The sequence below is a fragment of the Brassica napus genome, chromosome C3 (genome assembly GCF_020379485.1).
Source record: "Brassica napus cultivar Da-Ae chromosome C3, Da-Ae, whole genome shotgun sequence".
NCBI lineage: Eukaryota > Viridiplantae > Streptophyta > Magnoliopsida > Brassicales > Brassicaceae > Brassica > Brassica napus.
The window spans coordinates 25,796,391-25,819,334 of NC_063446.1; the positions used below are offsets into that span (position 1 = coordinate 25,796,391).

The 22,944-nt window shown below is 40.8% G+C and overlaps 5 protein-coding genes and 1 pseudogene across 5 annotated transcripts; 3 read left to right on the forward strand and 3 right to left on the reverse strand.

Annotated features, from left to right (window-relative positions):
• Positions 1 to 1,718, forward strand: part of LOC106364476 — a 1,720-nt pseudogene extending 2 nt beyond the window's left edge.
• Positions 1,719 to 2,128: 410 nt separating this feature from the next.
• Positions 2,129 to 4,035, forward strand: LOC106366897 (eukaryotic translation initiation factor 3 subunit G). Its single transcript, XM_013806574.3, has 2 exons — positions 2,129 to 2,621; positions 3,307 to 4,035. Exons 1-2 carry the CDS (start codon positions 2,285 to 2,287, stop codon positions 3,852 to 3,854), a joined length of 885 nt encoding a protein of 294 aa, XP_013662028.1. The 5' UTR covers positions 2,129 to 2,284; the 3' UTR covers positions 3,855 to 4,035.
• Positions 4,036 to 4,931: 896 nt separating this feature from the next.
• LOC125582987 lies at positions 4,932 to 6,617 on the reverse strand. The gene is made up of 2 exons (XM_048749496.1): positions 5,844 to 6,617; positions 4,932 to 5,654 (listed from the first exon to the last, which is right to left on the reverse strand). The coding sequence occupies exons 1-2, from the start codon at positions 6,615 to 6,617 to the stop codon at positions 4,932 to 4,934; spliced, it is 1,497 nt and encodes a 498-aa protein (XP_048605453.1).
• Positions 6,618 to 9,063: 2,446 nt separating this feature from the next.
• On the reverse strand, positions 9,064 to 10,709 carry LOC125582988. Its single transcript, XM_048749497.1, has 2 exons — positions 9,806 to 10,709; positions 9,064 to 9,755 (listed from the first exon to the last, which is right to left on the reverse strand). The coding sequence occupies exons 1-2, from the start codon at positions 10,707 to 10,709 to the stop codon at positions 9,064 to 9,066; spliced, it is 1,596 nt and encodes a 531-aa protein (XP_048605454.1).
• A 495-nt stretch (positions 10,710 to 11,204) lies between these two features.
• On the forward strand, positions 11,205 to 14,070 carry BNACNNG24830D. The gene is made up of 3 exons (XM_013806575.3): positions 11,205 to 12,502; positions 13,289 to 13,831; positions 13,918 to 14,070. The coding sequence occupies exons 1-3, from the start codon at positions 11,642 to 11,644 to the stop codon at positions 14,011 to 14,013; spliced, it is 1,500 nt and encodes a 499-aa protein (XP_013662029.1). The 5' UTR covers positions 11,205 to 11,641; the 3' UTR covers positions 14,014 to 14,070.
• Positions 14,071 to 16,375: 2,305 nt separating this feature from the next.
• LOC106366899 (dnaJ homolog subfamily C member 2-like) lies at positions 16,376 to 22,045 on the reverse strand. Its single transcript, XM_022699487.2, has one exon. It carries the CDS (start codon positions 18,410 to 18,412, stop codon positions 16,469 to 16,471), a length of 1,944 nt encoding a protein of 647 aa, XP_022555208.1. The 5' UTR covers positions 18,413 to 22,045; the 3' UTR covers positions 16,376 to 16,468.
• Positions 22,046 to 22,944: the final 899 nt, after the last annotated feature.

The following is a 22,944-nucleotide window of genomic DNA, read 5'->3' on the forward strand; positions in this document are numbered from 1 at the left end:
GGATTGGGATAGGGATGTGATTGAGGCGCTAAGAGAGGTCGAATGGTCGACGAGTCCTCGTTCTTCTCCAGATTAGCCTTCCCTCGCTCTTTCTCCAAGTGGATGAGCCGCCTCAAATGCAATCTCTACTAGTATCTTAACCTCTTCTTCATGTTTATGTTGATTTTGATTATATTTTCTAACTGTGTTTACTGCTGCAGCTATAGGACGAATTACTTCACACTGTTGATTCTCGTTCTGGGTATGTTAAAGTTTTGATTTTTTTTTAAGCTATAGTTTTTGATTTAAGATCCTCTTGTGCTGTTTTGAACTCAGGTCTTGCACTTATCACGAGACCTCTGGCTATCCTTGGTGCTGCTCTTACAGCCTTAAGCTTAGCTTTCCTAAACGACAGGTACTTTTATGTGATTATCGTGTACTGTATTCTTACTTTATATCTCTCTTTAGAACTTCATTTGTAGCTTTTGTTTTGTTGTTGTTGGCTCGTATCGATTGAATGTTTGGGAAGAGGTTCTCTATAGTTGAGTGATTAGCCTTTCAAATGGACTTACTTAGTATTATATTCAGTTGGTTATGCTGTTGGTTCTTAAAATTCTAGTGTTGCAAAGTTCTCTTCTTTCAGTGATTTGGTTGTTTTTGTTTTTGATTGACCCACTGGTTTGCAGTATTTGTATCTTCATTCGATCATGTGTGTGTTTGTTCCTTGGCGTATATTGAAAGCTCGTGCTTTATGGAGTTTATGTTGTCTTTTGCAGCTTTGCAGCTACTTTTAATGAGAAGATGATCCGGACCATTAGGCATTTCTCTCCACATTTAGCTGCAAAGATGAGGCCTCCCCATATGTGAGTTATTTTTTATTTGATCTCCGTGTAAGATTACAGAAGCTTATCTTTACTTTGACTACTTGTTTCAGGCCCGTCATTCGTGGGCGATCTGCGGCTAGAAAGAAGGTTTACGTTTGTGGCCAACCACGTTTGGTATTTGTCTTGCTTGGCTTAACCGGTACTTAAAAATACTCAGTATCTCTCAAACCCTCTTCCTACCTCTTGATATGCAATTGATACAAAGTATTGATTTCCTAATGTAGCAAGCTTTGTCTTGTGGTTTGCTTCATGCGGTTTGTTATGGGTCCTCTATGCATTTGCCACTGCCCTTATCAGTAAGTTATTACACTTCCAGTGGCTCCTTCTCTCCGCTTTTCTCTGTGTTTTTTCTCCTGTTTTAAACCTAAATTTTTGATATCATTCTCTATCCAGTGATCCTGCTTCACGCAAGCCTGAGAACTCCAAACCTCAAGGCACGATTAAACACATACCGTGAAGAATTCAGGGCTGTCTGGCGTAACTACAGTGAGCTTTAAGTCAACAAGAAGCCTTCATGCTTGAAAAGCAAAACCAAGCGGGGAATGATATCACGGTTTCGAGTAAGGGCATAAATTCCGATTCCTTGTCATGTTGGCAAACAACAATCGCAGTTATTTGTTAACTTCCAGTTAGCTAGTAGTTGTAAAGCCACATGTCTGATGGCAGACGCGCCTCCTTAGGGTTGAAAGCGCAGACAGAATAGAGTGTTGTGCTCTGAAGGTTCCTTGTAATGATGCTGCTCATCATCAATTCCATTTTAGTGATGGTTCCATACTCTTTACTCTTTATAGTGTGTTAGTAATTCAGCTTTACAATATTTTCTTTTATGTTGAGATAAAACAATGCAGTTCATTATGATTGTGTTACAAAATTTGGTAGGCAAAACATGTGTGGCCTTGGCCATCAATATTGGAAAAAGAAACAAAAATTCCAGCGGATAACCATTAAAATAATAACAGTAGTGAAAAAGAGGAAAATGAAAGATAATAAAAAGCTGAAGAATATATTGTTCATTCTCAAATTTGATGATTAATATTTTTATATTATAATTTCTTGAAATGAAGAATGAGAAGGAACTATATTGAAAAAAATATTTCTTAAAATAAGTATAATATTTAAGAAATAAATAAAATTTCATTATTCCATTTATATGGTCATTATTTGAGTCAAAAGGTTACTTAAAAGTTAAAACTCATTGCTGAGCTTAAGAAAAGGCCCAAAAGCAACATTTTTAGAAGAAAAAGCCCAAATATTTCCCATGAACGCTATGTTAGAACACGTGACCTCGATATCGCTCGGACAAAAATATTTTTTTAAAACGGTGCGTTTCAGTCATAGAGGTTACCGGAAGCACACAGATAAGATCCCTCCCAAACCCTACATCGAACCAATAAGCGGCGCATCTGAATCCAATCGAGAAGATGACGACCGATCCACAGCAGAAAACGAGCAAGTTCCGATGGGGGGAGATGGACGAAGACGACGATCTCGATTTCCTTCTCCCTCCCAAGCAAGTGATCGGCCCAGACGAGAACGGATTGAAGACGGTGATCGAGTACAAGTTCAACGACGAAGGCAACAAGGTCAAGATCACGACCAAGTCACGCGTCCGAAAGCTAGCTTCCGCGCGGCTCAACAAACGAGCCATGGAGCGGAGGAGCTGGCCTAAGTTCGGAGACGCCGCGAATGAGGACGCTGGTAGCCGTCTCACCATGGTTTCGACCGAAGAGATTCTTCTTGAACGACCTAGGGCTCCTGGTCTGTTGATTCTTATTACATAATCTTAGATTTTACGAATCTGAAACATTAGTTTTGTTTGGTTATTATGAATCATGAACTAAAACATTAGTCTTATTACATAATCTGAGATTATACGAATCTAAAACATTAGTCTTACTAAATTAGTTTTGTTTGGTTTTACGAGTCATGAACTAAAAAACATTAGTCTTATTACATAATCTAAGAGTATACAAATCTAAAACATTAGTTTTGTTAGGGTATAGGGCTAAAACACTAGTCTTATTACATTAGTTTTGTTTGGTTATACGAATTGTGAACTAAAACATTAGTCTTATTACATAATCTAAGACTATACGAATCTAAACATTTGGTCTTATTACATATTAGTTTTGTTTGGTTATACGAATCATGAACTAACACACTAGTCTTATTATGTAATCTAAGATTATATGAATCTAAAACATTTGTCTTATTACATTATATTTGTTTGTTTATAAGAATCATGAGCTAAATCATTAGTCTTGTTACATAATGTTAGACTATACGATCGAAAAGATTAGTCTTAATTAGTTATTACATTAGTTTTGTTTGGTTATATGAAGCGGGAACTATAACATTAGTCTTATTACGTAATACGAAAGACTTGGGTGACCAATTAGCCGATCACATGTTAGCCAGGTCTAATGGGTATGTAATGTTTCAGGTACCAAAGCAGATGATACAAAGGCAGCAGGGGACAACTTGTCTCAGCTGGGTAAAGGTGGTGCAGTCCTCATGGTTTGCAGGACATGCGGCAAAAAAGGTGATCACTGGACATCTAAATGCCCTTACAAGGATCTAGCCGCACCCACCGATGTCTTTGTCGACAAGCCACCCACGGGGGAAACATCTACCGCATCCGCTGCACCTGGATCCGGCAAGGCCGCTTATGTCCCTCCTAGCATGAGAGCAGGTGCAGACAGGAGCGCTGGTGGTTCGGACATGAGGAGGAGGAACGACGAGAACTCTGTGCGTGTGACTAACTTGTCTGAAGACACCCGCGAACCGGATTTGATGGAGCTCTTCCATCCGTTTGGAGCTGTGACTCGTGTCTATGTGGCGATTGATCAGAAAACTGGAGTGAGCAGAGGATTTGGTTTCGTTAATTTCGTGAGCAGAGAAGACGCTCAACGAGCCATCAACAAACTGAATGGTTATGGTTATGATAACCTCATCCTCAGGGTTGAGTGGGCCACTCCAAGACCCACCTAGAAAGTGTCTCGAGTCTTTCAAAAACTCTTCTCGTTTTCTCTTTCCTGCTATGGCTTCTTGTGTTATCAGCCCGTTGTTTGTTGGTTTGGTTCGGTTTTGTTCGGATAAGGTGAGAAAATGCTATGTTCATCTTTAATACATAAGGCATGTTTAAAATAGTAGTAAACAATATTCCTCTAAATTTCAATTTTGTCATAAGTTTGTTACCACCTTTTCAAATTTATCCTTAAAAGATAACAATTTTTTCTAATTACTTTAATTTGTGATACAAAAACTTTCTTAAATTATTTACAAAAGTTTAGGAAGAATTTATAATAAATTATATCAAACTCCACGTTAAACAATAATCACTAAACTCAAATGTTATGTTATTTTTAATTGAGTGTTTAAAAAAATTAGTGGCCAACTTATTTTAAGCAATTTTTTCTTCATTTTATCTCTCAAATTAATATAATTCTATTTTCTTATATTTCATTTACTTTGATTCATTTTGCTGCATGCATTCTTAGAAATCCAGGGTCATTAACAAACAATATTTTTATAGTCCAATAAACTAGCAGATTTGTGTGTTTCTCTGTACGTTTAAGTGTGATTCGGTTCGTTTTTTTCCTGTATCTGGAAGTATATTTTGGAGAAGACTTTTCAAACCACTTTATATCTTGTTTTTGGCTGGTCTTTGTTAAGAACCACAAACATGCTAGTTGAGCATCATTGCAATTAATTCCTTTCCTATCCATGTAGTTTGTTACCCAAGAAGGCCAAGACAGAGTTTTTCTCCTTATGGACTCATTTTGAACGATCCACAACGTGGTGTCGACATGTGCAGCTTAATTGTTCCTCAAACTCAAGCCACCAAGATTGGATGCTTAATGCATCAAAGCATATCTTATAAATATGTAAAAGGGAAGAACAAATTGTGAGTTGAGTTTTATCGTAGTTTACACTATATAAGTGAACTCCACGAATACGTGTTCCCATGCCTGTAAAAGAAGTCCACACATAGTCCTTTCTATTTATATACTTTTTTTTTTTTTTTTGGCTCAACAACAACTTTATATTAATCCAAACTTCAGAGTCTTACATTGGGCTTATCAGCCTCAAAACACATGAATTCAACCACATAGGCACCATAGAATATAACTTAGGGACAATGGACGTAAACGTAGAAGTCTCCTTCGCTATCCTATTTGCTGACTTATTACCACTCCTCGGATGATACTGCACTTTGAAACCTTCATTTGCGTTCAATGAGGTCGAGATATCTTGTATGATGGGAGCAAGTACCGGCCATATTTCCTCCTCTGCGTTGAGCATTCTTGCCAACATTTGTGAATCTGTTTCAACAAGAACTCTTCTATATCCAAACCCAGCAACCGTCTGTACTGCCCATCTAATTGCTTCTGCTTCAGATTCTATCGCTGACCTCAGAGCCACCATCTTCTTCGCCCCTGCCCACAGCAGCAGCCCTTGATGATTTCTCAATAACCAGCCAACACCACCCTCTCCTGTTTCCTTTGACCACGCACCATCTGTGTTACATTTCAGTGTCATGGAATCAGGTGGTGACCACTTCACTTCAGGCGTATCTGCTGCGGGTTGTTTAACCTCCTCATGTTGGACCTCATTTCTGCTCTTCCATTCCATGACATCCTCCCAGACTTTCTTAACTGTTGTGCGAGCATCATAGTCTTTCCCTCTGAAGTTGAACTCATTTCTATTTTTCCATAATCTCCACAACAGCCATGGTACTAACCCTTCCTCAACATCCTCTCTAGGGAACTCTTTTTTTAGATTCAAGACCTAATAGAGATTAGCATAAAAGGAGTCAGACCATCTACCAGCTGGAGGTATGTGCACGTTTGCCACTGCCCAGATCAGACGAGCATAAGGGCAGTGAAAGAGTAAATGATTCACGCTCTCTGCCTCTCCCCCACATCTGCTGCAGGATTTGTCTTTAGCAATATGTCTATAGGCCATATTTTCCATTACCGGCAGCGCATTGCTTAAGCATTTCCATAGAAAATGCTTGATCTTTGGACTCGTCTCCAACCCCCAAATTTGTTGATAAATACCATCTAATCTCGGTTGAATGACTTCCTGGACTTCTTTATCCGGCGCAACGATGTTGGTCTGGACCCAATAACCTGATTTAACAGTGTAGTGCCCCGTCTTGGTAAACTCCCATGAGTAGGTATCTCTACTATAATTCCCAGCTGGCCTGATTTTCAGAATTTGCTCTTGTACCTCCGTTGTGAAGAGTCTCTCTATCAGATCCAGGTTCCACTCCTTTCCGTTTACCCTAATTAGAGCACTAACCCTCATATCATCAGCCAGACTGATCCTCTCATTACCTTCAGATCGTCTCACTGACTTGATCATTGTGGCTGGAGCTGCTCCTATCCATCTCTCCTGCCAGATCTTTGTATCTCTTCCATTACCAATGACCACCCTTGCTCCATGTTGAATCAATTTATGCGCTGCATGTATGCTTCTCCAAGCGTACGAGGGCCTGGAACCTAAAGAGGCATTGAGAGGGTCTGTGTTCCTGAAGTATCGACTCTTAAACACTCTGCACATTAGGGACCTCGGGTTTTTAATCATTCTCCACAGCTGCTTCCCAAGTAGTGCTAGATTGTAAGCCTCCAAGTCCTTAAAACCCAAACCCCCACTTGCTTTTGGTCGACATAAACTCTCCCAGCTCTTCCAATGCATACCCCTCGTCTCCTGTCCATTCCTCCACCAAAATTCAGACATCATTGCCATGATCTGTTTGATTATCACTTGGGGAGGAGGAAACATGCCATAGTGTATGTGGGTAACGCCATGGCCACTGCCTTGAGGAGAATCTCTTTTCCACCTGGAGAGAGGAATTTTGTTTGCCAGCCATGGACTCGTTGACTTAACTTCTCCTTCAAGTAACTTAGTATGAACACTTTGGATCCACCAAAAGCTTCAGGTAAGCCTAGGTAAAATCCCTCTCCTCCTGTTGAGTCTATTCCCATCTTCTGCTTAATCTCTTCTCTTCTGCAGCTTGGTATGTGCTTCCCAAAATAAATGTTAGACTTCTGGTGATTGATTCTTTGCCCTGATGCCATACTATAGTTCGGAAGTATCTGAGAGACCTGATTCAACTCCTCCTCTGAACCCTTGCAATAAAACATGCTGTCATCAGCAAACAAAAGATGAGATACCAAGGGGGCTCTTCTTGCAACACGTAGTCCTGAGATCTTCTTCATCTGTTCAGCGCGTTTCAGCATCTGGACTAGAACTTCTGTGCACATCACAAAGAGATACGGCGAGAGCGGATCGCCTTGTCTCAAACCTCTTGTAGGCGTTATCTGTCCAAACGGTGATCCATTGATCATGACTTTATACCTCACAGACGACACACAACACATAATAAGTCTTCTCCATTCTTCTGAGAATCCCATTGCCTCCATTGCTTTCTCTAAGAAAGACCACTCGACGCGGTCATAAGCCTTAGAGATATCGGTTTTGATTGCAATAAACTCTAAGGCACAATTATTATCTGAGCTGAGTGCGTGCAGCAACTCGTGTGCGACGAGAATGTTATCTGAAATAAGGCGTCCTTCCACGAAAGCTGCCTGCGTTTCTGATACAACATTAGGCAGCACCTTCTTTAGTCTTTTTGCCATCAGCTTTGAGACCACCTTATATGCCACGTTACACAGACTTATCGGTCTATACTCTCACATTTTCTTTGCTGTTATTGTTTTGGGGATCAGACAGATGTTAGTGTCGTTCATCTCTTCCTCCAAAACTCCAGTTCTAAAGAACTTCTGAACCATAGCAGTTACCTCCTCTCCGCTTGTTTCCCAGAACTGTTGGAAGAAAAATCCAGTCATCCCGTCAGGTCCCGGGCATTTGCCTGGGTTTATATCAAAAATAGCTCTCTTGACCTCCTCCATCAGCACTGGCTTCATTAGATGGATATTTTGCTCCGGGGTAACTAGCTTCGGCATCTCCTGCCACTCTATCAGGTCCAATCCTACATCCTCTGACGCGAAGAGAGACTTAAAGTACATTTCAGCGACTCTCCCCAGGTCCTTATCAGCAAACCACTCCGTTCCCTCATCATCAGTCAAGCTCTTAATTCTATTTTGTGCTCTCATATTCTTCGTGACTGCATGAAAGAACTTCGTGTTTAAATCCCCCGATCTCAGCCACGTGAGTCTGCTCTTCTGCATCCAGAAAACCTCCTCGTTGTAATACTCCTCAGATAGTTCCTTCCTTAGATTCTCCAGCTCCTCTTTCTTGAAGTTCTCCTGCCTAGTCGCTTCATCAATTTTAAAGCTTAGCTCCTGGATTCTCATCGCTGAATTAGGCTTCACCTGCCTCTTCCACAGGGAGATGTCTTTCCTGCACGCTGAGATTCTACCCATGAGATTCCCCTGGCCACTGCTGTGTGTTCTCCAGCTTTTCTCAACTGTCTCTACAAACTTTTCCCTATTAACCCACCTCTGATCATACTTAAAGTTTGTGAATTTCTTCCTTTGATGACCATCCAAGGAGGTAATGATCGGACTGTGGTCCGACTGAACTCTTGGGAGGTAGAAGGTAGCTGCTTGTGGGTGAGCCTCCAACCATTCCTGGTTTGCTACTGCTCTATCCAGTCTGCACTGCACCAACATGTTGTTTCTTTTCCCTGCCCACGATAGCGGGTTCCCCTTGTATTTAATGTCCCAGAGACCCCAGTTAAGCAGTAGCTGCTTGAATTCTTGCCCTTCTCGATCTTCCCTTACTGCTCCTCCTGACTTTTCGGATTGATCAATCAGCTCATTAAAGTCTCCTATCAGCATCCAAGCCCCTTTTCTATTTGCTCCAATCCGTGAAATCCGTTCCCATACTTCTCCCCTTTTACTCTTGACCGGATCGCCATATACACAGGTAAGGAAAAAAATTTGATCCTGCCACTGCACCTTCAAATCAATCACCCTCTTATTTGCCTGCAAAACCTCCACCGTACATGAACTCTTCCACATAACTGCCAAACCTCCACTCTTTCCTCTGGCGTCTATAGTTATCACATCATGGAACCCCATCTTCTCCACTATAAACTCCAAATAACACCTTCTACTCTTGGTCTCACTGAGGAATATTATCTCAGGGAAATACTGACCATGTATTCCCTGTAGATGTCGAACTGTCGGGGTATTCCCCAACCCCTGACAGTTCCAACTTAATATTCTCATATTGACCTCGAAGGGTTGGTATTACCCATCAACCCTTCTTTCAGATTGTATCCACTTTCCAATGCTATCCTTTGGACAGAATGGACGGGGACTTTGGCTGCCATATTGGCAGAATGGACCGGAGTGGTCACTGCTACTAGAGCAGAGTGATGTGCTTCTTCCTGGTTGTTTCCTTCGTTATCACACCTTGTCTCTCCCAACCTTTGAAATACTGAGGGAGATAATTTCTTCTTCTCAGATGAGTTTCTCCTAGCTTTCTTTGGGTTTCTCTCATCACTACTGCTTAGTCTTCTCTTCTTTGATGTACGAGAGTCTTCTATGCTTCGGGTAAAACCAGGTGTGATAGTTCCCTGGCTCCCCAGACGTTCGAAAACAGAGGGAGGACTACGGCTTCCTTTACTCGATTTGCCATCACCCTTTTCTCCTGAAGAAGCGCCACTTAGTTTCATACGTAGATCAGCTGGAGAGCTAGGTTCTTCTCTCTTTCCTCTGTTCCTTTTTGAACCCCACACTTCCTCCAAGCCCCCCAATCTGTTGAAAACTAAGCCAGACGCATTGGTTGCAGGTGAATGTCCCTGGCCTCCTACCTCCGTAGTAGCACTTTTGGTCCCACTGTATTCTCCTGAGCTCTGCGGGTTTGCTGTGGACTCCTCAGTGCTTCTCGTTTTCTCCGAGCCCTCCTTACCTCCTTTCTGTTGCCACTCCAGCCGATGTTTTGAGGCTATTTTCTTCCCTTACTCTTATCCTCCTTTAGATTTCCACGGCCTTTCACACTATTCCTTGCTTGGCTTGTAGAGGGAGAGGGGCCACTAATAACCACTCCTTTAGCAGCTCCTTTTGTTGAAGGTCTCTGGAGACTCTCTTTGGCTTTTGTTTCCTTTTCCTTTAGTTTTTTCCTTAGGTTGGATTCCTTGGCTCGATCTCTACCTTCCAACTCCCCTTCTTCCACTGCGAGGATCTGATGAGGGCACTTGGTCTGGTCGTGCGTTAGCCTTTTGCATCCATAACAAACTTTGAGAAGCTTTTCATACTCCAACTCCGTTGGATACGTGGCTCCTGATTTGAATCTGGCTATTCTTCTGAACTGCAGTGGCTCTTCCGTATTGATCTTGACCAAGGCTCTTACGTACTCTAGGGAGTTAGAGTTCTTTGCGTGCAGCTCCACTGCTTCGACCTTCCCCAAAGGATCCAGTAATGTTTCTACCACTTGCCTCTTCAGCATGTGGATGGGAAGTCCTCTAATTCGAATCCAGAAAGTTATCCTTTTTAAGAAATCTTCCTGTGGGTTTGGTGTCCATTGATCCATGGCCACCATCCAACCATTAACAAACCATGGACCTTTTGACAGAACAAACTTTAGGTCGTTCTCCGATCTGAAGGTGTACTGAACCCTATCTTCTCCTACAACCCTTCCCTGAGTTCTATCCTCCATCCCCCATATGGGTGGTAATGCCTTTACTAGACCTCCTACCTTGTGCACAAAAGGGTTGAGGCATCTCACAATAATGCTTAGTGTGTTTTCCTCAATCAGATCCTCAACCTCCAGATCTGGGATATCCACCATCTCGCCTTCATCCAGAAGTTCCAGTTCCTTTAGCTCTTCCATTAAGGACGGCTCTTTCTTCTTGCGAAATCTATTCATCCTTCTCTGTTTTTACCCCGAGATTCTTCACACCCTATTCCAAAGAAAAGAAGTCACTAGGACTTAATGAAAGCTCACCCCGGGTTGGATCTACACCTTAGACCTTCCCAGAGACTATACTCGCTACTGTATCCCCTTAATCTCCCATCCCTTGCTCGAAAGGAGTCAACTTTACGTAATGGAGATCTCAGTGAAAGGTTTGCAGCTTCGAATCTTTAGGTCAATCGAAACTGATTGCAAGGCACGACGTAGATCTAGCGAGAAAGCTCCGGATTTTCTTTCAGAACCCTAGTCGCCGCCGTCGCCATTCTTTAGTCGTGATTACAAAAAGAGAAAACTCTTTTTTTTCTTTTTTCTATTTATATACTTCTATATATAACAAGTCCTACTTCTTCTCTTATTTGGTATTTTTTCCTTTATTTACTCTTAGTAATTAATTTATAGGTTTCCTCATCTTTAACCTCAAACACATTTTGCTCACAAAAAAAAAAGCTCAAACACACATTTTAAATTTTTTCACAAAAAAAAAAACACAAAACACAATTATATATCCCATAATAATAAACACGTTAGGTTTAACAAATACGCATTTGCTTTTGCGGTTCTATTATAGTTTGAAACCTGATTTAAAATATATTGACATATATTTGAAAGTCTTCTCATCGTTGACTGAGGTTATCTCCGTCATTTGAGTGGTTTCATACACTGTCTCCATCTTCTTCTCCCATTTATATATATATATATATATGTTTATCGCAGAGTTGTCACTCCTGAAAAGGGGAAAACCCAAAAAAAAAACTACTAAAAATAAATAATCTCAGCCACTAAATAATCTTAGCCACCGTTGGGGGTACTTTCGTAAAGTTCAACCAGAGCTTCGTTCCCGCGGCGTACGCAAGACGGTAACTGAGAAAATCAAGTGATCTCCGGTGATGAAACTGAATCGCGGCGGTGGAGAGCTCGGCCACCACCACGAGGCCCTGAAGTTTTCAAGCTTAACCTTCACGCTGGAGCGGCCACGTGACTACCTCGTGCTCTTCACTCGCTTCTCCATCCTCACGTGCCTCATCGTCTCCGTCTCTCTCGTTCTTCGCGCCACTTTCTCATCCTCCTCCGCACCCTACTCCTACGGTCTCCGTTTCCCCGCCGTATCTCAGAAAGCACTAGCTACACCGCCGACGATATCCACCGGTCCGATCAATATCTCTCACATCCAGTTCTGCATCGCCGGAGCAGCTGAGACCTGGCTCGATAGGAGCCGGTACACCTCTTTGTGGTGGAGCAACTCCACACGTGGATTCGTCTGGCTCGATAAACCGGTTATGATCAATAAAAATCATTCAGATAACCGGTTCTCGATTCCGGCTCGAGTTTCCGATAAAAGCTGGACTCGGTTCAGATTCTCCAGCTCACGAGCGGCGGTTCGGATCGCTCGCGTGGTCTTGGATAGTTACAGGCTGAATCTCCCCGACGTGCGGTGGTTCGTGATGGGAGACGACGACACCGTCTTCTTCGCGGAGAACCTCGTCGAGGCTCTCTCGAAGTACGACCACGAGGAGATGTGGTACGTCGGCGGAAACTCGGAGAGCGTGGAGCAGGACGTGATGCACGACTACGACATGGCGTTCGGCGGCGGCGGGTTCGCGATCAGCCGCCCGCTCGCGGCGCGTTTGGCCGCCGCGATGGACGGGTGTCTGCAGCGGTATTTCTACTTCTACGGCTCGGATCAGAGGATCGCGGCTTGCGTTAGCGAGATTGGCGTTGCGTTCACCGAAGAACGCGGGTTTCACCAGGTGTGTTTTCTGTTTTTTTTTATTGGTTGTTTGGATTACACGTGTCCCAATCGTTTGTTGGAGCCCCGATAAAATTCAAAAAAGTTTTCGATACTGAGAATGAGAATTGCTAGATTTGCGTGGATTTATGAATTTTATATATGAATAGAGGTTGGAATAGAGTCAAACCTAATAATCACTTAGGTGAGTGTTGAGAAAAGCATTTATTAGGATTTGGTATATTGAATAAAAGTCACACAATTGTTGACTAAATAAGAAGACTAGTGTCCGTTACTGATAGACACATTAGCCTCGCTAATCCGACTTACATACACGTTTACTTAATGAAACAAACTGAAGTGTGACAGTTTTACGCTTAGATGAATGCTCTCCTACCGTTTTTGTTTTGTTTTATGAATGGTCCTCCGTTGCTTGTGGTCCATGATTGTTGGCAAACAAATTATTTATTTATTTATTGGGGGTTTAAATTTATTTTTAGAGCACGTGATTCTGTCGTTATGATATAATAAATATTTTAAATATGAAAACATTTTTAAAATATTTATTATACCTAGCTATCTGCTTTCTTTAATTTGCTTCTAATCTATGTTTCCTGTAAAAAAAATTTTGTCAAAGATTATTGTTGTTAATGGTAACTCTGTTTTTGTCCAAAAAAGAAAAATGGTAACTCTGTTTCTAATTAAATATTTAAGATTGTTGTAAGTATTTAGATATACCATTATTAACATAGTGTGTGTTTTGTACTAACAACGTTCTTTGTTGTGTTGAAAACAAATAAATTTGCAGCTTGACATAAGAGGAGATCCATACGGGTTTCTATCGGCGCATCCCCTCGCACCGCTTGTATCACTGCATCACCTCGAATACTTAGACCCATTATTCCCTAACAAAACCCCCATCGAGTCGTTACAAACCCTTGTGAAACCTTACACCTTAGACCCGCATAGAATACTCCAACAGATTAACTGCCATGACCACAAGCGTCAATGGTCCATATCCATCTCGTGGGGATACTCCATTCAGATATACACATACTTTTTAACCACTAAAGACCTGGAAACGCCGTTGCAGACTTTCAAAACCTGGCGGTCTTTTAGAGATGGGCCTTTCACGTTTAACACCCGGCCCTTGAAGCCTGACCCTTGTGAGCGTCCCGTCACTTATTTCATGGACGGAGCAGAGGATGCGAGGGGTAGTGGGACGAAAACTTGGTATAGCGTAGGGGATAAGAACTATGGTCATTGTGAAAAGAGTGAGCATACTCGGGTTAACAAAGTGAAGAGGATATTGGTGACTTCAATGAAGATGGATCCTGAGTATTGGAAAAAGGTTAGTGTTTTTAATTTTATTACATATTGGTGTTATGTGAAATTATGTTTTGAAGCTTTATAGTTATTTTTTTTTTTTGTTGATAGGCACCAAGGAGACAGTGCTGCGAGTTGTTGGAAGGAGGAAATGAGAAAGAAATGTCAATAAGGATTAGGAAGTGTTCATCTTTGGAGATGATATAAGAGAAACTCGAAAACCAGATAATATTCTAAACAATTTTAGTACGAACCAGATTCCGGTTATGGTTTGGTTACAAACTAAACCAAGAAAACCGAATCAGAACCAACGAATAGTTAAGCAATTTTAGGCTCACTGAGAGAGGAGAGTATAGAAGACTCGACTTCGTACTTTTTTTTTTTCACAACTTATATTATAAAAGCTCAGAGAGCAACAAAGTTTACAATCAAAGTAGAAGATCCCGGAGCTATGCTCGACGGTGGGATGATAATAAAAAGCATTACAAACATTGAAAGATAGAGCTTTCAAGGGGCGAGTCAAGCTCAACGGTATAAAGAGTCCCATGGAGAAACTTCATCTTTTTCCCTAAAGCGAACTGATAGTCGAAAACGACGTTGATACACCTGTTAGCAACGGTTGGAATGATGACGGACAAGAGCTTTTGGTGAGAAGCTCCATGACCGTATAGAAAACAAAGTCCTAACTGACTTGATTTGGCATTGACTAGAATAGATGGACTATGTGAATCCAGTAATGAGCAGATGACTATATCCACGACATTGAAAATATAATGAGGCTTGACGAGAACTTCTAAAGCAACGATGAGCAATGAGTTAAGACAAGAGCTTCTAGTTCTAGCATTACCGTGAAGGAACCATGAAGGTTTGGCCGAACAAACGCCAAATTGCCAGTCGTCGGACTCAAACAAGCTTTGAATGAACGAGCTAGAGTCAGGATTTTCAGATGGGCGAGCTTCTTGTGGTGATTGCATAGGAGAGGCGCGACTACGCAGCGGAGAGCTAGTCTCACGTCCGGTAGTGACTCGTCCAGGAGGCGGTGGCGTAGCAAGTATTAGATCTGGCTGGCGATGCATATAATCGAAGAGGTGAGAACGACCAGATCCGGTGAGGCCTCCCTCGAGCTGAGAAGCTCCGGCGTTTCTAACACCAAGAGGAGACGCAACAGGGACGAGAGGAAGTATAGAGGAAACGGCGACGGCGTGGTGAAATCCGGCCCGGAAGGGAACATGGTGAGCGGAGGAGCGGTGTGAGGAGAGTAACATCGGGAGGAGAGTAACGTCTGGAGGGTCTGGTGGTTCCGGAGGGATGACGGGAAAGAAACCTTCAAACGGGACGTTCAAACACGACGACGGCGGCGGATCTGGAAGGGGCCGGATACATGACGGAGGAGTAGTGACCATCATAGCCATGGAGAGGAGCATGGCTGCTTCAGAGGGAGGAGGAAGGAGCAGAGTGGCTGAAGCAGGGGAGATCCATCGGAAGCGCCTTGGGATGCGGGTCTGAGAGAGTTTCTCTCTAGGGCGAACTCGTTTTTGCCCATGACTCGACTTCTTACTATGTTGATGTTTTTTCACTTTGGCTATGCATGTGTCGTGTATGATAATAGCACATACAACAAGTTGGCAAAGGAAGCTAGTATAGTTGATTCTTCTTATATTGCAATATTGATCCTGGACTAGCTCTCAGAAAAGAAAAGAAAAGATCTTGGCTTACCTTTTGAATTAGATAAATGAACAACAAAATACATGAATATGTTTTCAGCATTGCTACAAAAGGTGATCGAGTATGAAAAAAAAAACGATTTTAAAATACTAGACAGAGGATGTAGTTGATATCATGTAGCTAGTAATGAAGTTAATGAAATATAGTTCGTTGACCCCCAAAAAATTACGAATATTGGCAAATATCAAATTGTATCGGAAGTTGTAAAAAAAAAATCGAAATCCAATGTCGTTCGATCTAGTCTAGAAAAGATATTCAAATGTCTCGGATAAGTTAAGATGTTAAAATATTCAGCATGCATGTGATGTGAAGTCTTACTTGATGAAATAATTAATCACAATTTTCTAAATCCTGTTTTGGAGCTTGAGGAGAGACTTCTTGCTTTGTATATGCATCTACAAGTTTAGCTCTTAGTCACACAAGTAACATGGATGGCAGATGAATTGCATAAAGCGGATTCTCTCGCAATCAGAAATCATACATTAATTTGAAGCAAACATATTGAAACATTGCATCATTGTAGTTGTGATTTTTATTCCCGTGGTCACAGATTCTGATGCCGTATGTTGGGATGATTGATACCAGCTTGTTTACCTAGAGCAGCATGAGTGATGCCCTTACGCTTCTTCTTGGTGGTCAAGACATTGGGAATAGTTACGTGACTGTTGGGTCATCATTAGGTAAAGCACAAGGAGGCTTTGGGTCTTTCTTTCCCATGGACTTACATGCCTCCTGTTTGGCCCCTGTAACAAAAATGAACAACATCACAACTTAATCTTTCTGTATTTTCCCCGCTACTTAATTACGGTTTGTTATAGTTGAGAGAAGATTTATGGACGTTAGATTAGGTAAAACATATATGATATATGCTAGTGACTCAATACATAAAGAACTCGAAAATATTAAAACCCAAAATTCTCCAATTTTTTTTTCCCCTTTAGACTCCAGCTTTCTTGCTTCTGATGAGTTCCTTAAGCTCAGCAAACTTCTTCTTGCATTGAACCATCGTTTTACCAGGAACAGCCGCAGCTACTCTCTCCCATCTTTGGCTCGTCTCTTTAGTAAACGTCTTCAAAGCTTGAACCAAAGCTCTTTCTTGCACGCTCGACCAACCATCTGCGTCTGAACTCCCACTTGCTTCACCATTGTTTGCCATTGGTAGAGATTCTCCAAGCTCCTCCTCTCTTGTGGAGAGAGGTGACGCGATTGAAACTGTAGGTTTCCTTTTCTCCAGGAATGTGTCAAACGCCTTGGCAGAATCTGGTTTCTGGAGAAGAACGGTCTTAGTTGCTTTAAGAACCTCCTCCACGGTTCTTCCTGTACCAATGTAATCTGATATAACCTCCCATCTCCTAGATATCCCCTTTGGGTATTTTATTATTCCTTTTCTCAGCTTATCAATCTCTTCTTTGCTCCATGGTTGCTTCTTCCGAGTGTTATCTAATTTAGTAGGCTCTGCGTCACCGTCCGCTTTCTCATTTTCTTTCTTCTGAGTGTTATCTAATTTAGTAGGCTCTGCGTCGTCACCACCGTTGGCTTTCTCACATTCTTTCTCTTTAGAGTTGGCTTTCTCATTTTCTTTCTCTTTAGAGTTGGCTTCGTGATCTTTGATCACATTTGCCAATTCTACCCCTTGTTTGTTTCCCATCGTATCACATAGACTCTGCAGCTGCTGGATGTTTAGTGACATGCATAGATTCTCTACATCTTCCTTGGAGAGGAGACGCTGAGCCAGGACATGAGCTGAGAGAGTTCTAAGACGGTTACGCTCTTTGAGTAAGAGTTTCCTCTCTTTCTCCTTCTCTTTCTTTAGTTTTTCGGCGGATTCTTTTGCTTCTTCTTTCCTCATCTTCTCTTTCTCGGCGGCTTCCTCTTCCCGCTTCTTCTCAGCCATAACCTTCGCTTCTTTCTTCCGCTGCTTCTTGGCCTCTTCTTCCTCTTCTCTTTTCGCGATCCTGGGGTCTATTCTATACGCATTGTCCACTAGATTCCGGATTCGAACGTCGTCCTCCTTCCTATCCTTTGCGGTTTTTTTGGCATTCTCTCTCTCCATCCACCTCCGCTCCTGGCGCGAATCTGCCTTCTCAAGATCATGCTTTCCTCTGTCAGGAAACTCTCTCAAACTCTTGAAACCGTACCAGAAGCTGTAGAACTTCTCAACGTCTTTGAGCTTTGTGTTCTCATCTCCCAAATCCGGTACACGCTGACTCGCCTTCGCCCACAGCTTAGCAATTCTCTTAAAGGCTGGACCAAACACCTTGAAAAACTCTTGCGGCGAGCAATCCTCGTCGTCAAACTCATCAGTGGAGTCAAATATTTTCCTCTTGGTTGGATCCATCAGCACCTCGTAAGCTTCTTGAATCGCTCTGAAGCGAGAATCTATCTCATCTTTCTTAGCTTCCTTGGCCTCTTCCGTCTCCTCTGCCAGAAGGAGAGCAGCGTGTTGTTTGTCAGGATGGTGCTTCAACGCGGCTTCGCGGTAGCTTTTCTTTATCTGATCTTCTGTTGCGAGATACCTCAAGTTTCTCAATCCCAACAACGCGTAGTGGTCTTGTTGGTGGTCTTGTTGTTGCTGTGCACCAGGCTTCTTCTTCTTCTTCTTATTCGCTTTGTTGTTGGCATAAGGGTTGAATGAAGGAAAAGAATACTCCTCCTCTTTATCATCATCACCAACTTTCTTATTGCTACCTTCACCAGCGCTAGGTTTCTCTGCACAGCCAAGAAGTTTGAGAGCAGCTGAGTGGAAGGCGTGACCAGCAGGTTCACGGTTCAAAGCCTTCACGGGACGAGAATTGGAAAACTCGTAGAATGGTTTTCCATCCACAAGCTCCTCAGAGTATGTAATTAGCTTAACGGCAGAGTCGCTTCTCCCGCTCGGCATGATGAGTATCCACGCTTGTTTATGTCACAAAGATTACAGAAAGATTACAAAAAAAAATAAAATAATCTACATATGTTAACCTACTTGAAGTAGTAGAGAAAGCTAAACTTATTATATTAACCGGTTCGGTTTTCCGAATAAATCTATTCCAATTTACGAATAGTTCGGGCCTAGGCCCATTTGTCTAACTATTTGGGCCTAGTAATCTGGTCCTGAACACTACTCTTGCGTCGTTGATAAGAGCTGGTCGGCTAGATGATGATGCTATGGAGTTTATAGACATACGCCTGTTGAACCGGTGAACATTGACCACTATGTGTTGATATCAAGCATATATATATATACAAACTCGTATAATCAAAAAGGATTCTGGAGAATATGGGTAATGTCTATGATGAGAGATAGGATTCAATAAAGAGCATGGGTGTAGAATTCTGGATGCGCTAGAGACTTCTGCGGAAAGGTTTACATATTTTATAATCTTTATTCTAAAAAAAACATATTTTGCAATCTTTATTGAACAGATAAAATAACTTAATTCAAGTAGAATTTTGCAACAACGTTTTCAATGAGTTAAGCATTTAATTATCTAGAGATGATGCCAAAACCCGATAAAAAGTAACCAGATTTCGCTTTATAATTAGGCCAGCTCTATGTTTGGTATCACCTAATCTATTCAAACTCATCACTCCTAAGATAGAATAATACCTTTAAGTTTGCTTTGACCAGTGCATGTTCTAGCTACTGGTAAAATGTGCCCACTGTCACTAATGAGAACGTCCTGGTTTGTACTAGTACTAAAAATAGATAAACCAATCTACAATAGGATTGTATTCCTGGTTTGTGATAGTAACATAACCCACTTACCCACACACCTTATCACTGAGCTTTGAAATCTGTGAACATGCCGCATTTTATCTAAGATATATCAACAAAATGAGATTTAAGGGAAAAATTATAAATTTATCAGAAACTTTTAAAGTCTTACGAGGGAGCACCGACGACATACTCATGGTCATCCATTTTTGCATGACATCTGGTTTGCACATGATATACAAACAGGGGACCGCGATTGTGAAAAGTTCTCACCATGTCCTCGAATCATCAACATACAAGTATACAACCACTACAAGAAAAAGGCACGCATAGCGACGCTCGGTCGGAAATGGTACGAAGTCGGCATGTTCTCGGAAGTTACCGAGAAAAAACTCGTTCTCGGTAAATTTGTCGCTAAGGGTTATCGGAAAACACCGAGAGCGCGCGTTCCGACGATGTTTAAAAAATTAATTAAAAGAATAACAAAAAATGAAATATATATATGTATATATAATATCACCAAATATTCAATATATAAAAAATAATAAACAATTGACAAAGTTAATAAAATTTAGTTAGTAACTGTCTCTGACGAATTTGCGTCTATTTATTAATCACTTACCGAGAACAAGATACATTATCCGCTTTGTTCGGAAACTCGCCAGACGCTACGCGTGCGGTGCATCCGGACCTAGCGATTTATCGAAAAAGCGGAAAAAAATTGGGGAGTACGCAGAGAAGAATTTTTTGTATTTTTATACGTATACTGCTCTATTTATATGTATATTACCAATTTTTATGTATAATACATGTTTTTTTACAAACAAAATATATGTTTATGTAAAAAAATTGTTACGTGTTAATGTATTCATGTTGTCATGTTGTGGATTTATGTTTTGCTTTCGTTCATCAGTTTGTTGTATATATAAGATGTATCAAGATCTCCTCCATTCATGGTGAATGAAACAAAACCTTCAATTCTTCTCTCGCAACTGATTAATTTCCTTGATATGCATTATAAATGTTGCATATCAAAACGAAACAAGGAAGTTTAGAGGTTGTCTTCTCTTTCACGTTTCTTGTACAATCCTGTGGCATTTTCGAATAAACTTGTGGTCCCGTTTTCCAAAACATCGACTACGTTATATAACTTGGACGTATAATTGAGACCTATTTCCTCTGAAAAAATTACACTTTGACATACTTTATACTCACTCTTTATCATTCTTGCATATTTCCCACATGTCATGGACTTTTTGATGTGTCAATGTCCAAATTAACCATGTCATTAAAAGTAAAGGAGTTACCTTTTTTCCATCGAAAATCAATTCCTCGTTACCTTGATTTCAAACCTAGTCACCGACATATACATAATTTCTCCTCAAACTCATAAATTGTAGCTTGACGAATCTTTCTCAAATCCTACGATGTCAATTTTCCACTCCATCTAGGTCGCCTCTTTCTACGACGGTGAGTAGAAACTTGTGCGCCGTCACGGGCCCTTGATAAGTTTTTGCAAACCCCTCTGTTTTGGATTAACCTAGATCAATTTTCATTTTTGCAGTTGCAGAGTAGAAAACCGAACCGCCGACGAAAACACACTATGCCGATACTTTCTCACAGCTGAAACATTCACAATAAAAGATATTTCCTAGTTACATATCGTTTTCATTTTTACCATCCTTGATATCAAGTTCTTGCTTAAATTGAAACTTTCGATTGAACTAGACCATCCCCTTTGTGAACGATGCTGTGACTGATGAACAGTTGACCACAACTCCATCTCGTCTAACCACAACACCTCTGCCCCTCTCCCAACACCTATTGCACCTATCCACGAAGCCATTGACCACACCAACATTGTCTTTAACCTCTTCCTCTCCACCAGGCCACAATACATACCTATAGCTGTCCAGCTAAACGCTACTTACCATGACCACATCTCCATGTCGCCAAAACACAACACCCCCACCACTCCCCACATCGCTGCTGATCCTAACCATGTAACTTTCACTCCTGACCATGTAACATTAGCCATTCCCACCAAAACCTCTATCCATGACCACACATCCTTATCCTCTCATCACAATATTTCAGACCTTGACCACATGAACACAAGCTCCTCCATCCACAAAAAAAAATTATTTTTAATCTCAACCATTAGATCAAAAATATAAATACCCAATCCAACGGTTCCTGGTGAATTTCTACAATCTATAAAACTGTCAATTGTTAATTGTAAACGTTAATTCTAACTATTAATTAAAACAAAACCAACGAGACATTGTTTAATCAGGATTCTTTTTTCTTTGTTGGGGGTATTTTCGACCAAAAAATTTTAAAAGTAAATCAAAAAAGTACACTTCATGTCTAAAGTAACTCGAAGTGTTATAATGGAAGCCCAAATTACGTCAAATGGTATAGCTCTCATTTCCTCTCGAGGAAAACGTGACATTTTGATCGACCTTATTTAATTAGTACGAAAAAAAGAAGAGATATATAAATCGGATTTTCGTGTTCCACATGGTGTTAAGGATTATGTGTCGTATAAAGTAGACACGTGTACATTTGGGACCATGCATATTATAAGACCATACACATTCATATACTTTGAAATTGGGTTGTTAAAACTTCATTATTTCGTTATTAACCTCCTCACAAACGAACATGTATTTTCGGTTACTTTACCAGCTAGAACTAAGACACCACAACATGAAAAATTATGGCAACCACCACTAATATATCTTGGCAAAGATCAGATAGAGATAGTACGTAGCCCTAACAACGTAGCTTCCACGGCACCTCTTTATACATATTTTAATTATCGTCTGATTCTTTCACACTTCCCAAAAATATATCGTCTTTGATAATGGGATCCAAGATTTCATGTGTTAGAGTATGTGATTGTCATGCTCGTCTTTCAAATATGTTTTATGTGGATCGTAATGTATGGACCACATATAACATATTTTCATGAAGGACCACCTCTTGTTTCTTTCTTTATACCTAGAAATTTGAGTGGACTAATCGACCGTGGCGTACCACACACCACACACTTCATGGGCTGGAATAATAGAGTACGAAAAGAAATAATTTTATATATAAATCGGAGTTTTGTGGCGTAGATGGCATGGGACATGCATTTACAATTTACACAAATAGTGAAACAATACATGCACTACCATCAAAAAAAAATTTTTGAGAGAGAACACCACCACCAATTATTCTTTTGCGGTCAGAAGTCGTGTATTATATATAAACAAAGGCTACGATATAATTAAAAATACCTTGATGCATGTTAATTTAAGTACCAATCTGTTCTCATTTGATTAAACGAATGCTCGTCAGCACGTACTCTGTTCACACTTATTTAAGATTAGCAGAGAAGAAGCTTCGTCACTGTTAGTTTCTGACCTTCGCACTTTTAATATTTAATCAGCTCAATGGCATATTCTCGTTCATTTTGATAATTTAAATTCTTGTTGTGTAGATATTTTATTATGAAACTAATTTGACCTGTGAAATGTATCCTACTATTTTGAATAGTGTAGTACTAATTGTATATTTGATCACTTTTTGTCTTTATCAACACAAAAGATTATCGCCAACAATAACAAAATACGAGTTTTTTTGGGTTTCATATTTTTATTTCTTCTCCTTTAAATTAATCACCAGATCTAAAACATTTTTAGTAGTATCATAAAAACATTTCTAAT

Excerpts from the sequence above, each read along its gene's own strand:
- LOC106366897 (XM_013806574.3), top strand. The coding sequence starts at position 2,285 with ATGACGACCGATCCACAGCAGAAAACGAGCAAGTTCCGATGGGGGGAG. Across the intron at positions 2,622-3,306 it reads TGAACGACCTAGGGCTCCTG|GTACCAAAGCAGATGATACA; the intron begins GTCTGTTGATTC and ends GTAATGTTTCAG.
- LOC125582987 (XM_048749496.1), bottom strand. The coding sequence starts at position 6,617 with ATGGCAATGATGTCTGAATTTTGGTGGAGGAATGGACAGGAGACGAGG. Across the intron at positions 5,655-5,843 it reads GCTTAAGCAATGCGCTGCCG|GTCTTGAATCTAAAAAAAGA; the intron begins GTAATGGAAAAT and ends AATCTCTATTAG.
- LOC125582988 (XM_048749497.1), bottom strand. The coding sequence starts at position 10,709 with ATGAATAGATTTCGCAAGAAGAAAGAGCCGTCCTTAATGGAAGAGCTA. Across the intron at positions 9,756-9,805 it reads AAATCTAAAGGAGGATAAGA|GAGGTAAGGAGGGCTCGGAG; the intron begins GTAAGGGAAGAA and ends GGCAACAGAAAG.
- BNACNNG24830D (XM_013806575.3), top strand. The coding sequence starts at position 11,642 with ATGAAACTGAATCGCGGCGGTGGAGAGCTCGGCCACCACCACGAGGCC. Across the intron at positions 12,503-13,288 it reads AAGAACGCGGGTTTCACCAG|CTTGACATAAGAGGAGATCC; the intron begins GTGTGTTTTCTG and ends ATAAATTTGCAG. Across the intron at positions 13,832-13,917 it reads ATCCTGAGTATTGGAAAAAG|GCACCAAGGAGACAGTGCTG; the intron begins GTTAGTGTTTTT and ends TTTTGTTGATAG.
- LOC106366899 (XM_022699487.2), bottom strand. The coding sequence starts at position 18,412 with ATGCCGAGCGGGAGAAGCGACTCTGCCGTTAAGCTAATTACATACTCT.